The sequence below is a fragment of the Bos indicus genome, chromosome 3 (genome assembly GCF_029378745.1).
Source record: "Bos indicus isolate NIAB-ARS_2022 breed Sahiwal x Tharparkar chromosome 3, NIAB-ARS_B.indTharparkar_mat_pri_1.0, whole genome shotgun sequence".
NCBI lineage: Eukaryota > Metazoa > Chordata > Mammalia > Artiodactyla > Bovidae > Bos > Bos indicus.
In genome coordinates, this window is record NC_091762.1 from 118,288,081 (window position 1) to 118,302,119 (window position 14,039).

At 51.0% G+C, this 14,039-nt stretch overlaps 1 protein-coding gene and 1 long non-coding RNA gene across 3 annotated transcripts in view; one reads left to right on the forward strand and one right to left on the reverse strand.

The window, feature by feature from the left end:
- Positions 1-1,225: 1,225 nt before the first annotated feature.
- On the reverse strand, positions 1,226-10,895 carry LOC139182304 (uncharacterized). 2 transcript variants are annotated; one of them, XR_011565975.1, is made up of 2 exons: positions 8,325-10,895; positions 1,226-7,933 (listed from the first exon to the last, which is right to left on the reverse strand). It is a non-coding gene; the product is annotated as an uncharacterized lncRNA (long non-coding RNA). The 2 variants fall into 2 exon arrangements; XR_011565974.1 differs by having other exon boundaries at positions 1,226-8,205.
- A 109-nt stretch (positions 10,896-11,004) lies between these two features.
- TWIST2 (twist family bHLH transcription factor 2) overlaps positions 11,005-14,039 on the forward strand; it is a 51,165-nt gene continuing 48,130 nt past the window's right edge. The window contains exon 1 of the mRNA XM_019958024.2: positions 11,005-11,660. Within this exon, the coding sequence (XP_019813583.1) occupies positions 11,143-11,625 (483 nt within the window). The 5' untranslated portion in view covers positions 11,005-11,142 and the 3' untranslated portion in view covers positions 11,626-11,660. The remainder of the gene's footprint in view (positions 11,661-14,039) is intronic.

The window sequence follows — 14,039 nt, forward strand, 5'->3', positions numbered from 1 at the left end:
ACTATAAAAAGAAGAGCAAATCAAAGCCATAGCAAACAGAAGGAAAAACAAAGACAGGACCGGAAGTAAACAACACAGAAACAGAGGAACAATGGGGAAAATCCACAGCATTAAACGGATAACCACTTGTACAGAGCGAAGAAGAAAAAAAGAGTATACACAAGGTATCAATGTTAAGGATAAGGCAGATAGCACAGAAATTGAAGGAACGATTAGAGAATGTTATTAACAACTTCACAAATTTTACAAGGTAGGTGAGATGAAACAATTTCTTTAAAGGCACAGCTGCCAAAATTCTCCCAAGAAGAAATAGATAATCTGAATAATCTTACGTCTGTCAGAGAAATCAAATTCATAGTGAATTGAATTTCTTTGGATTCTACAAAGAAAAGTACAGACTTAGATGTCCTCATGAGCTTATATTACCAAACATTTAAGAAAGAAATGGGGCTTCCCAGGTGGCACAAGTGGTGAAGAATCTCTCAGTGCAGGAGATGCAGGAGACGTGGGTTCAATCCCTGGGTTGAGAAGATCCCCTGGAGTAGGAAATGGCACCCCACTCCAGTACTCTTGCCTGGGAAATTCCATGGGTGGAAAAGCCTGGCAGGAAGAGTTGGACTTGACTGAGTACAGCAAGAAAGAAATAATATCCATTCTCCACAAACTTTCCCAGAAAATACAAGTGGAGGGGACGCCTGCCAACTTATTTCATGAGGCCGATATTATCTCCACGTCCAAACCAAGGAAAACAGCTACATTAGACATAAAAACGCTTAACAAAATGTTAGCAAATTAAATCCAACAGTATATAAAGAGAATGATCAATCATGTCTAAGCAGACTTCACCTGAGAGATGCAAAATTGGTTCAACATATAAAATCAGGGAATGTAATCTGCTGTACCAACAGACTGAAAAAGAGGAAACAAATGATCAACTCAAGAGATGTAGAAAGAGAATTTGGCAAAATCCAACACCTATTTATTACAAAAACTTTAAGAAAACTAAAAATGGGAGGGAATTTCCTCAACCTGATAAAGAGAACCTATGAAAATCCTACATCTAATATTATACTTGATGGCAAGAATCTGAATATTTCCCTCCTGCGTTTGGGAAAAAGGCAAGGGTTTCTGCTCACAACGTTTTTTTTTTTCTTTTCAGAATTGTATGGAGGTCCTGCCCAGTGCAATAAGACAAGAAAAAAAAAAGGCACATAATAAAAAAGAATGAATGCAAACATTTTATTCAGAGACAACATAACTGTCTACGTAGAAATGCAAAATACAGAATAAAATTTACCCTTAGAAACAATTAGCACATTCACAATGCTGAGCAGCCATTACCACTACCTAATTCCAGAATATTTTTATCAATCCAAAGGGTAAACCTATACACATTAAAGTCACTTCCTATTCCCCGTTTTAAATGTTCCTGGGGTTTGTTTTAATTAGGTGAGCTGAGGCACATAGAAACAGATGCAACTGTCAGGAAGCAGGGACTCTTTATACTCCCAGATTCAAGGAAAGAGACAGCAGGGCCACTGGAGAAAACGCCGGGTGGTCAGGAGGTAGGTGAGAGGGGACGTGTGGGCGGGAGCCTGTGTCCTGGTGCATGCGGGACTGGCAAGGCACGGTGGGGCAGCAAGTGGAGCAGACTTCGGGCTGGAGAGTGAAACGCTTTGAGCAGCTGGGTCTTGAAGATGGTCCTGAGTTGTTGGTAACTGGTCCTGGGCTGCTTTAGAGAAGGAACCGCGTTCCAGACAGATGATCTGGGTTGGTTTACATATCAAAGGGATGTCCTCAGGCAAGCTGTTTGCTATCTCCAGGAATCAGCTGACTCTGGGAGGGGCAGTCCCTCTCTGCGCCCAAGAGGCCTCAAGATGTCAAAGCATTATAAAATACAGAAAATGGAAAACACGATTAATACATCCCCTCCTCCTAACCCCTGGCAACTACTAATCTGATTTCTGTCTCTATGGATTTGCCTCTTCTGGACATTTCATATAAATGGAACCATACAATACGTGATTTTTTTTTTTTCCTGGCTTATTTCATTTGATATAATGTTGTTAAGGTCCATCCACTTTGTAGCATACATCAGTATATCATTCCTTATTTTTAAGAATTCTGTTACGTGATGTTGAAAGGTTACTTTCCATTTACAGTTATTACCAAATACTGGCTATTTTCCAAGCTGTACAATACATCCCTGAGCCCATCTTTCACCCAGCAGTTTGTGCCTGCCACTCCGCCAACGCTAACTTCCCGTCACCGCCCCCAGGGGTGAGCGCTGGCTTGTTCTCTAGCTCTGTGAGTCTGCTTTTTTGTTATTGTCACTAGATTGTTATATGAGTGATGTCCAACAAGTACTCCACTTTTTTTAAAGACTGAATAATATCCTGTTGCGTGGCTGCACCATGCTTGGTAAACCCGTCCATCCATCAGTGGACAGTTCTGCTGTTTCCACGTTTCGGCAATTGCGAATAACTCTGTTATAAACATTTGTGTACAGGCTTTGCTGAACACCTATTTTCAATTATTTGGGGTATTTAGTACCCAAGGGTGGCATTGCTGGATCACGTGATCATTCTATATTTAACCTATTGAGGAATCACCAAACTGTCATTCTGGGTAGCTGAGCCATTTTACACCCCAATCAGCAAGCTGTGACTTTGTGTCTGGAGACTTCCAACGTCTCCACATCCTTGCCCACTCTTGCTGTTTTCTGGGGTTTTGTTGTTTATAGCCATCCCCAGCTGAAATTTCATACATTGCTGGTGGGAATGCAAAATGGTCCTGCCATTTTGGAAAAAAGTTGAGCAGTTTCTTCTTAAGTATCTACTTATATAGGATTCAAGAATCCCACTCCTAGGTATTTACCTGAGAGAGAAGAAAACAGACTTAAACGCAGCTTTATTCATATCACCAAAAGCCAGATACAACCCCCACGTCCATCAGCTGACAGATGGATGAACAGACTGTAGTGTCTCCATACGACAGAATACTCAGCGTGCATGCACCATGTGGATGGATCTAAAAAGCAGTGTTCTAAGCGTAAAAAGCCAGACACAAAGGCCTGTGTCCTGTACAACTTCCTTTTTATGACTTTCTGGAAAAAGCAAAACAGGCACATAAATTAGATCTGTGGGTGCTGGTGGCTGGGGAGGAGGAGGTGATTGACTGCAAGGGGCATAAGGGAACTTTCCAGAGTGATGGAAATGTTTGCACTGAAGAGATGGTTCCGCATTCGTCAAAAGGCATCACATTTTAAATTCAAAATGGATGCAGTTTATTGGGGTAGGTGATCGGTGGGCCATGTATAGTCCATGAGGCCGCAGAGTGGGACACATCTGAGCGACTAAGCACACACACACATGCCTTCAAAAAAGGATAAAGACCCAGTTCTTCACTCCGTAACTTAGAACCACTTTCCTGCTTGAGTATATGGAATATACTTGCTTACTGACTGGGGGTCTCAGTGTCTCGAACACACATAAAGGAGCCAGAGAAGGACATGGGGAGGGAAGCTGGACCATTCTCCATCCACCCCAGCGACAAGAGCTGGCAGGCTGGCTTCTGTTTCTCATTTTGTTTTCTTTCTTAATTAACGTAACCAGCACCTTCATTCTCTTCTCTCCTCCTCCTTCACCTTGCTCTTCATCAGTCTGATCAGTAAGAAAACACCTAATTACTTGAGGATCTCCATTCTTTGCATTGCTGTCATTTGAATATTAGTATATCCAAAAACTTTTCCTGTGGGATTTAAAAAGCACAATATTCCACAGTTTTTACATGAAGACTGTAAAAATGGAAAATGAGTGCAAACATTTTCCTCTTCAGCTGCAAACCTCTGTACAGCCAAAAATATAATCGATTATGATCCAGGCTGTTCAGCCGTGAGCCAGCAAGCCACAGATTTCAGAATGGATCCAGAGTATAGAAGTCACACCCAAAAGATGTGCCATGTTGGGGCAAAATACTTCCTGTGTGGCCCGGGGAAATAAAGGTAACGCCTCCATCCTTTGATATCAGTGTGCATGAATCGTTCCTCAGTGCGGGGAGGGGGAGTATCCATCAGAAAAATAAAACAAAACCAGCTTTCCTTTATATTCAGAGTTCAGAGAGCATCTCCTTGGAGTTAGGTGTGAGGGCCTCTTTGAAGAGGAGGAAGGGAAAGTCAGCAGAGCCAAGGAGGGGGAAGGCGAATTAGAGGGGGAACCTGGGGTGGGACTCAGGCCCCTGCCAGCTTCCGACCAGACTTCCACCCAAAAGGAGGGGAAACGGAGGCATTCTTGGTTGTTGTTCACCATCTTCCCTAAAGTACGAGATAAAGAAATGAAGCAGGAACATAAAGTCAAGTAAAATAATTAAAAACGCTTTAAAAATGTGTAGCCTGGGGAAGTTCATCTTGCCCTTTATCCCTACGTAAACACACACACACAAACACACATTTTCTTCTTTAAACAAGGGCAGCCAATCGCTCCGTCTCCCGGTCACTTGGGAGAGCCCTGCAACCCACTTCCTCACCGCTCTGGTGACCTCTATAAAAGAGAAATTTGCCATACACCCTGAAGTGTTTTCCCTAGAAGACTTCTTTGATGAGTTTTTATATTTAAGATATAATCAGAGTTTTAACGCACACATTTAATTCCACATGTGTTCTCTAAAACATTTGGGGTCGAATTTGTATGTTTATTTAGATATGCGTTCAGGACCTTATCGAATTTTCAACTTGCGCATTTCAAGTTTCCCAAAGAACATTTTGAAACATGTATACAGTTTTAATTTAAGATCTGCTAGAACTCAAAAGTGTCATGTGGAAGGGAGACCGTAGTTTCTAATTATAAAGTATTGGGGACGATAAATTCACATGACCTTTTCAGGAAAGTTTATGACCAGGCCACAGGAGGGCAAGGGCTTTATGAGGGGTCAGGGCATGTGTGGTCACCAAGGCTCCCCTGCACATTACTTAAAGAAAATCAGAGTCCCTAGGTTCTGGAAGTAGCCACCCTGCCCCTGCCTTTCTAAAACTCCACAATGCATCCAAGTGTGACAAGAAGCTTACATTACCAAAGTTGGATTTCAGTTTCTGAAAACAGAGCCTAGACACTGCCATGTTCAGGGAACCTCAGGAATCTTTTACCCCAACCTATTATTTCACAGAGGGGATACTGAGTCCCACTGAGAGGAAGAAACTAAGCCAAGTCCCTAATCCAAGGACTAACCTTGGCCCTAACCCTGGTCAATGGCAGGACATCGAATCCTGACTCCTCCTCAGAATCAAATCCTGCAGCCTCTCTCTCTTAAATCCCTCCTCATCCTCCCCACCTCATGCCTTGCCTTTTCCTGGTTCCCTGGTCCCTTGGTTCCATGATCCTTTGGTTCCGGGTCTCTTGAGTCCCTGGTCCCGGGGTTCCCTGGTCCCTCGGTTCCCAGTCCCTTGGTTCCCAGTCCCTTGGTCCTCTGGTCCCTTGCTTCCCTGGTCCATTGGTTCCCGGGTTTCTTTGTTCCTGGGTCAGCTGGTTGGGCTTTTTCAACAGCCTCCCAGTTGGCTGTCACCTCCGACTTGGCTGTCAACTTCTCTCAAAGTAAAAGTTGGTCATCACATCTTTCCTTAGAACCCTGTTTTGATCTCCATCACCTTCAGAAGGAAATCCAACCTTGGTAACTGCTCTTCTGAGACTCTGGAGAGGCTGGGCCCAAACTTCATCCATGGTGCTGCTGCATCACGCCTTGCTCATGGGCCCAATGTCTCTTCCAGGGGAATCTACCCACTCTCAGGGCCCTCAGCCACATGGTGGAGTCCAGCCAGATTGGGTTCCATGCTCACCTTTTATGCTGAAGCAAGAGGAGAAAACTGTCGAATCAGCAATGCCACCCCAGGGGGATATGACCCTGGAGTGTGATGCCTGTCAACCTCAGGCAGAAGGGGGAGGCCCCCCTGCACCAAGACAGAGTGAGGCCCACACACAGAGGGAAGCACAGCTGCAGGGTGGAGAGGGAACAGAGAGACACAACATCACTGAAACCTCTGGGTCCAGCTAACCCTGAAACCTGCTGGAGCCTGAGCTCCCCGAGGAGTGAGCAAATTCTTTTTCGGTTAAGCAGGTACAGGCTATACATGTATCACCTGTAACCAGGAGTGCCGGCCACTGATCTTCTGAGCTCCCAACTGCAGGAGCCCACCCACAGTGGGGGCACCCATTGCTCTTTCACATCCTCACCTCTCCTGGTGGACCTGCTCACCCTTTGCTGATGTCTTTCCCAGCCTACCTGACCTGCCGTGCTCTCCCTTCTCAGCCTGGGTTCACCACTCCACCACACCCCTCGATGTGCTGCATCGTGAAGTCTCTGTTATGGGGTTCCTACTCCCCTTCTTAGCTTCGGTGCTAAGCACACAGTCAGTGATAGTTAAAAGGCCTGTACTGATACTCCTCTGTCTTCTGTTCATTTTTCTCTGCAGTGTACAACAAAGTGCATGTTTTTATTAGAGTGTGACCACAAATCATATTATCTCTGCACCCATCAGAGTCAACAGGATCTGCTGGGCTCCACTGGAAAGTGCAAAGTCTGAAGAGCAGGGTTTGATGGTGAGGGGGAAGGAGAGGGCAGAAGGTGTATGTAACAGATTTTAAGATTAAAAACCAACAAGACAGGGCAGTGAGAACTCAAAGGAACTATTTAAAAAGGGTGGGGACGGGGAGAGAAAACAAGCCTTCCTGAGTCATGAATTAAAGTGAAGCTCATTAAAGTTTCGTGCTTTCAAACTGTGGTGTTAGAGAAGACTCCTGAGAGTCCCTTGGGCTGCAAGGAGATCAAACCAGTCAATCCTAAAAGAGATCAGTCCTGAACATTCATTGGAAGGACTGGTGCTGAAGCTACAGCTCCAATCTTCTGGCCACCTGATGCGCAGAGCCAGCTCATTGGAAAAGACCCTGATGCTGGGAAAGATTGAGGGCAAGAGGAGAAGGGGGTAACAGAAGATGAGATAGTTGCATGGCATCAACAACTCAAGGGACATGAGTTTGAGCAAACTCAGGCTGGTGTGCTGCAGTTCATGGGGTTGCAAAGAGTTGGACACAACTTAGCGACTGAACAACAACTCCTAGAACCACACTGGATGATAGCTTTGCCCAGTCCACCATGGTTGGGAAGCTCTTGTGCAGTGACAAGATCCTTGCAAGACCAGGAGTCGCCGAAAGCTCCCTTGCTCTCTAGTGGAACAGATGCACCCTGTCCACGTTGTCCACACCTTGCTTCAGCCCTTAGTTCAGCTATTTCTTCAAGGAGAGACCATCACCTGGACACCAGTGGTGGTCTCTGCCCCTGGGTCACTCAACACTTCTGTGACTTTTCAATGGCCAGGGTCAGCAGATGCATGATTTAAGAGGAAGTACTAAGTGAGCTCACACTGATATTTCCAGCAAATTTAGCAAGACACGCTCTTACTTCTTTCATTGTATATTTGTATCTCTCTCCTTTTAGGCTGGAAATCTTGACTCTCAAAGATGTAAACATAAAGCTTGCTTCAGCTCACAGTTTCAGAATGACAGCAGCAATCCCGTTCCTAGGAATATGAACACCGAAAACAGATTCAGACTTGATGCGCTTCTTTCCTCTCTCCTTTGCAGTGTACCCCTCCAGGGATGCGTGCAGTCAAATCACAGCGTTTAAAGTGATCTGCAATTATTCCTGCCTGCTTGGGTAAGCCACCAAGATGATACAAAATTAGGTACATCTGTCTGATTTTGCTTTTGACTTTTTAGGGATTTCTATTTTTTCCTCATTTTGCTTCAATTTTTAAATAATTATGTGGAACACTTACATGGTTTCAAAGTCAAATCTACAAAACAAGGTGTATGCAGAGAAGACTGGCTTCTGTCCCAGAGTCCTACACGCTCTTCTCTCTTTCCGTTCTTTTTAGGCCACTGTTGATCTTTCCAGTGTTGGTTTTAAATTGAAATTTGGTGTGTATGTTCCACGCGAAAAGAAAAAAAAGTCAGAGCGTGAGTCGGTTGTTGATTTGACCTTAAAGGCATTCCTAAATGTGCGGCAAAGGCCCGGGTTATCTCACGTTACGAGTGAGTGTTGTCAAGAAAACAAGGCCCCCCGGGGAGAGCCCTGGTGTTTGTCTTCCACACCCCAGTCCAGAGTGGGGGTGCCTTGGGGTTCTTTGGCAGAGAACAGGGCCCACGCTGTGGCTGGTTTCTGTGGGAAACAACTTATTAGGACCATGACATAATTGCAGTGGGACTGATGACAGATTCTACGTAGAACGCTGTGGACTGACTTGCAAACTGTGGTGCAGAGTGGAGCCCTTGACTCACCGTATCAGGAAAGCTGGCTCCAGAACCCGGCTGGAATCAGGGAGCGACTGCCACCGCCACCTCTGCCAGCCCCCTGGGCTGCTGGGTTCCGCACCAGAAAAGTGACGCCTTCCCTCCCATCTAGATGTGACCAGACACTGCATTACCAGGAGCAATCAAACACCTCCACCCTGGGCTCACCAAGGACGGGGTAGGCAGGGCCTCGGCCCTCTTCCGTCCCACACCCCATGAGATGACATCTTGCAGACCAGGGCTGCCAAAGGCCGAGCGAGGTCATTCGCAGCCTGTCATCCCCTGCGATTCAGGAAGGAACAGGAGAACAAGGATGCAAAGGAGAGTGAGCACCTACCTCTCCACCATATCCACCGTGTACAGCGGGAACCATGCTTTTAAGCCTTGTTGTGCTATGACTGGGAAGATCCCCTGGAAGAGGAAATGGCACCCCACTCCAGGATTCTTGCCTGGAGAATCCCATGGACAGAGGAGCCTGGCGGGCTGCCGTCCACAGGGTCACAAAGAGTCGGACACGACTTGGCGACTTAGCACGCGAGTGTACAAGGCAAGGGCACAAGTGTCGTAATGAGGGCTTGTCCTGTGCCCTCCTGAGCAACTTTTCAAGGAGAAATTTTTAAAGCGTATTTTCCTACAGGAGAATCTTACCTGTGCACAACAGTGTTACTTGGACACCAGTTGTCAGCCCCTCACAAGCCCACTCCACCTACTGCGGCAGCTGAGGTACACGACTGACTCTTAGACCCCAACTGCCAGACATTATTCTTAGGCCCAAGCGCAGTGAGACAAACAGCCCGGTGGAGCAGGCTACCAGGCCGACTCCTCTTCTCCTTAGACCGCCGGGTTCAAGGGTAGGCGGAGGCGGAGGGATGTCTCCGGACTTATTTAAGCTGGGCGGAAGCGGTGCTCTGTAAGCTGACTCCCCACACTGAGTGACACAGAGGAGGTTAAGAGCAGCAAGTCCTTAATGTCTCTGGAAGGCCAACGTCCGTCCTTAGAGGAGCCAAGCCTCCGCGAGGCTGGGGCCCTTCGAGGCCAGATCGCTCCCTGGGCCTTTCTCGCCCTCTCTTTTGTTCCTTAAGTTTTTATTTTAGACTTTTTTTTTTTTTTTAAAGAGACAGGGAAAGCGCTGCTCTAGATAATGTGAGGGCTATAGCAGAGCTGGAGAAGGGGGCGGGCGGTCAGGCGGGGCGGACGGGGCGCGGCGACTCCCAGGACGCTGCAGTCCTAGGACCCTGCGGCCCGCGGGCCCGCCCGGGAGAAGCTGCAAGCCCAAAGAGCCGGGGCGCGGCCGCGTTGTGCTGGGCCTCGCCCCGCTGCTCTGCCCCGCAATCGCCGGCTGTGGGGCCGCCCTGAGCCGTCCGGCCGCAAGCACAGCCCTCGCCCTCGGGTTTCCTAAGGCGGGGGTCGCGGCCCGCCTAGGAGCAGCCGAGGCCGAGCACCCCCGGCCCCGAGTTCAAGTGCAATAAAAGGGCCCAGCGCGCTCTTGATCACGCGGCTCGCCTGACAGCCCGCTCAGGCCCGGGCCTAATTGAGCCCGGCTCACCTGGGAATAGGTTCAAAGGCATCCAGGCCGTAAACCACCTCCAGGCCCCGAGCCAGAGCGGCCTGGCGAACAAAGAGCCCCCGAACCACTTCAAACGCGCCCGCGCTCGGCGTCCAGATGGCGCGGGGCCGGAGGCCCCCGCCCGAGGTCGCCCGCTGAAGCCGGGCCGGGCCCCGCGCCGCGGCCGCTAGGGCTGCCCGCAGGCACCCAGGGTAAGGGAGGCCGGGCACCTCCCCAGACCTCCCTCCGTCCCCGGCCGATTCGCAGAGGGGGAGCCCCGGCCCCGCGGCCTAGCCAGCGCCTTCGCCGGGCTCTCGTACCCCAGGCTGGGCCAGGCAGGTGGGCTCTGTGGGCACTGGGCGCTCAAGCGGAGGCGCGCGCTGGTGCTGAGGTTTTAATCCACTTAGAAGGACAGCCTGCGAAGGGCGTCGGGGGCCGGGGCTCCTCAGCAAGTTGGGGTGAGACACCCCCCTCCCATATAACAGCTGGGCAAAGCGGGCCGCGCGCCTCCAAGGATCCCCGCGGCGCGGCCGTAGGTAGCCGCGTCTCCGAGGGCACCCGAGTGTCAGCCCGCCCGCGGACGGGGCCACTGGTCCCGCACTTCCCCCTCCCCTGGCCGAACGTGCGGGCCACCTCGCTAACTCTCTGTGCGCCCGGGGACAGGCAAGGCTCACACTGGCCCGGGCGTCCCCGGGGGCTCCCCGCCGCGTCCTCACCTCCTGGGAGCGCATCTAGGGTAGGACTTGCCTCCCGTACCCCTCGCGCCGCGGGAGAGACCCCGCAGCTCGGCGCTGCCCGATCTCCAGTTAAGGAGCAGACAAAGCGGGATCGGCTGAGCCCGCGGCACGGCCGGAGAGCGGTCAGAGCCCGGGGCGGAGGCGCGGGCGGCGCGCGCGAAGGCCGGGCAGTCCCGGGTGCCCGCCGCGGCCGGGGCCGAAGGGGGAGGCAAAACTGAAAGTGCCGCGCCGGGGGGCGGGGGCGGCCGGCGGAGGCCCCAGAACTCGTCCTGCCCCCGGTCGCGGCGACCAATCAGCGCGCCGCCCTCGCTACTGACAACTATTTAGCAACCCAGCCCGGCTAGGGTTTCCAAAAAAGTTAGAATAACTTCCTCTCCCGGAGACCTCGGTTTTGCACAAGCCGGCCTTGAAATCAGAGCCTTTCGAGCAACTCGGGGAGCGTGTGCTCGGCGACCGCGGGCTTGGCCAGCGGCGCGCGCTCTGCGCCCGGCGCCCCCAGCCCCTCGCGCGCCGGGCGGGCGCCATGGAGGAGGGCTCCAGCTCGCCCGTGTCCCCCGTGGACAGCCTGGGCACCAGCGAGGAGGAGCTCGAGCGGCAGCCCAAGCGCTTCGGCCGGAAACGGCGCTACAGCAAGAAGTCGAGCGAAGATGGCAGCCCGACCCCCGGCAAGCGCGGCAAGAAGGGCAGCCCGAGCGCGCAGTCCTTCGAGGAGCTGCAGAGCCAGCGCATCCTGGCCAACGTGCGCGAGCGCCAGCGCACTCAGTCGCTCAACGAGGCCTTCGCCGCGCTGCGCAAGATCATCCCCACGCTGCCCTCGGACAAGCTCAGCAAGATCCAGACGCTCAAGCTGGCCGCCAGGTACATAGACTTCCTCTACCAGGTCCTGCAGAGCGACGAGATGGACAATAAGATGACCAGCTGCAGCTACGTGGCCCATGAGCGCCTCAGCTACGCCTTCTCCGTGTGGCGCATGGAGGGCGCGTGGTCCATGTCCGCCTCCCACTAGCGCCGCGCCACCCACGTCCGGACCGGCGCGCCAGGGTAGGTGCTGCGCGCGCGGTGGGCGCAGGCCCGCAGGCCGCGGCTGCGAGGATGGGGTGCGCCTTTCCTCCTAGCCAGAGATGGGGGTTGGTCGGGAAGCTGCCAGGTCCCAGGGGCACCCCTGTGGTTTGGGGCAAGCTCCCAGGCAGGGTATCGGTCGGGAACGGGCGGACTGGTGACAGTCGTTATTTTCCATCCTTGGTGCTGTGGGAATGGTGGGTAAAGGTCTGTGGTTGACCGTCGGGGGAATGGACATCAGAACTGCCTGGAGCCGGCCTGGGGCAAAGGGCTGAGGACCAGTTGTTCTTTGCGTCCCTCGGAGCTGAGGCCGCCCGCGAAGTTGCCGGGCCTGACGGTGCTTTGCCCGGTTCCCGGGGAGAGGCAGCGCGCTTTCGTCGTGCGGACACCCAGATCTCCTTGGCTGCTCGTGCAGGTACCCCGGCCCGCGCCTCGGGGACCCGGCCGTCGGCGCCCTGGCTGCCCGCGTGGGCGCAGAGGCGCGGACCGGCGGCGCCTCTGTTGGCCTGGGGAAAGCCGGAGGACCCTGCCCCGCGCGGGCGGCGCCGGGGCCAGTGCAGCACGGGAGCTGAGGACCGTCCGCATCGGAAAGGCGGAGGACAGGGCCGAGGCGGAGGCGCGGAGACCCGAGCGTGGAGGCCGGAGGCAGACATCGCCACGGGGAACCCCGGCTGCCAGCAGGCAGGTGGAGTGGACTTCGGAGCTGGCGGGCTCTGGCCCCAGCTTTGACCCTCGAGAGTCTGGATGGGGGCCGAGCATTCGGTCCGAAGGGTCCAGGCTGGGAAACAGGTTTGCGAGGAGAAAGGGAGGCGAGGCGGTGCAGCGGGGGCCTGCGCGGGAGCCGGCGGAGTGCAGCCGCCGAGCCCGGCGAGTCCCCGCTTTCTCTAGGGGAGCGCTCGGGGTGTCCCGCGCCGGCCCCCTTTCACCAGACACTTCTGGAGACCCTCAGACCTTCCCTAACCGCGGAGATGCTGTTCTGTCCCTTCCAGAAGGCTCTGTGACCGTGGCTCTCTCTCGGGCGATGAAAGGAAGGGCTCACGATTTTTGGTGGGGAGAGGGCCCAGTTAAAAATCCCTCCCTCCTTGGTCTGTTGGACTTTCCTGCTCATCTTGCAGTGTTTTTCTTCACGTCTCCACTTCACACAGAAGGAATTTAGATTAATCACGGGCGTGCAGCCGCCCACTCTCCCAAGCATATCCACTTCTTTCCTATGTGCTCTATGATATATGCACATGTTTTTGCTGTGGAGAGGAAAAGCTCCTCTAGCACAGGTGGATTTTATTTCTTTTTCTTCTTTTTTTTTTTAGTTTTTATTTCTGTGCCATGGAACATTCATTTGTGAAATAGGCCCCTAAGATAATAATTATTTTATAGGCTTTTTTTTTGTTTGTTTGGAAGAATTTTTAGTAGAGAGTCACTTAGGGGGATCTTCTCCGATCTCTGTCGAAAGCAGATGGAAAATGTCTCAATCACATATTTTCCCAGGAAAGAAAGTTTGGATTGGCGAGTACTAAAATGCTACAGTGGGATAATACATTAATTCTGGTTTTTGCTGCCTAAATTATGAGCGTCCATTAGTTAATTCCATTTACCCTTTCCACCATGCATAGTTTATAGCACATCTAAAATAAGAACAAACAGATGAGGAAGGTCATCTTTTTAAAATGTACACATATATAGCCTTGTTTAAGGAAAATGTCAACACAATTATCATTAAGGCTTCCCTCCAGAAAATTATTGAAAGCAAAAGCAAGAGGTATTACCTTAATGCAAGAATTTCTTAGGATCATTTAAAATTCACTTAAAAAGAATTGCATTCCTGAAACTTATCAGACATAGATCACAACTGAACAATATATGCAATGAAATGTATTATTTGTAATGAATAAACGAAAAGCGTTAAAGAGTTTGCTCAGGGGAAAAAATCTGCAAAATGTAAGAGAGAAACACATTTAGCTGGAGAGCAAATGATCTTTGTGGGACCCACTATTTACTTTTATATACTTGAGTGTAACTGACTAGGTCTGATAAAGCAGTTTCCTTAGTAGACAGATGCCCACAGTGTACAGGACGAGAAGGGAAATGTGAAAATTGCTGACACACGGATGATTCTGGACTTGCCGTGTTTTTTTTATCAGGCGTGTTCGACCAACTTTTGCTTTCTTTCCGTTTTTAACCCGTTCGTCTGTATGAGTGTAGATACAGGCATAATTGGTTTGATTTCCTGCAAATGTTGCTACATAGGTTATGTTGATGTTAAAACATAGGCATATGTATTAGTAAAGACTTTCTAGACCTTCCCATCAGAGGTATGCGATTTTAGTGTCTGCTGAGATACATGAGAAAGTCTGTGTTGAGATG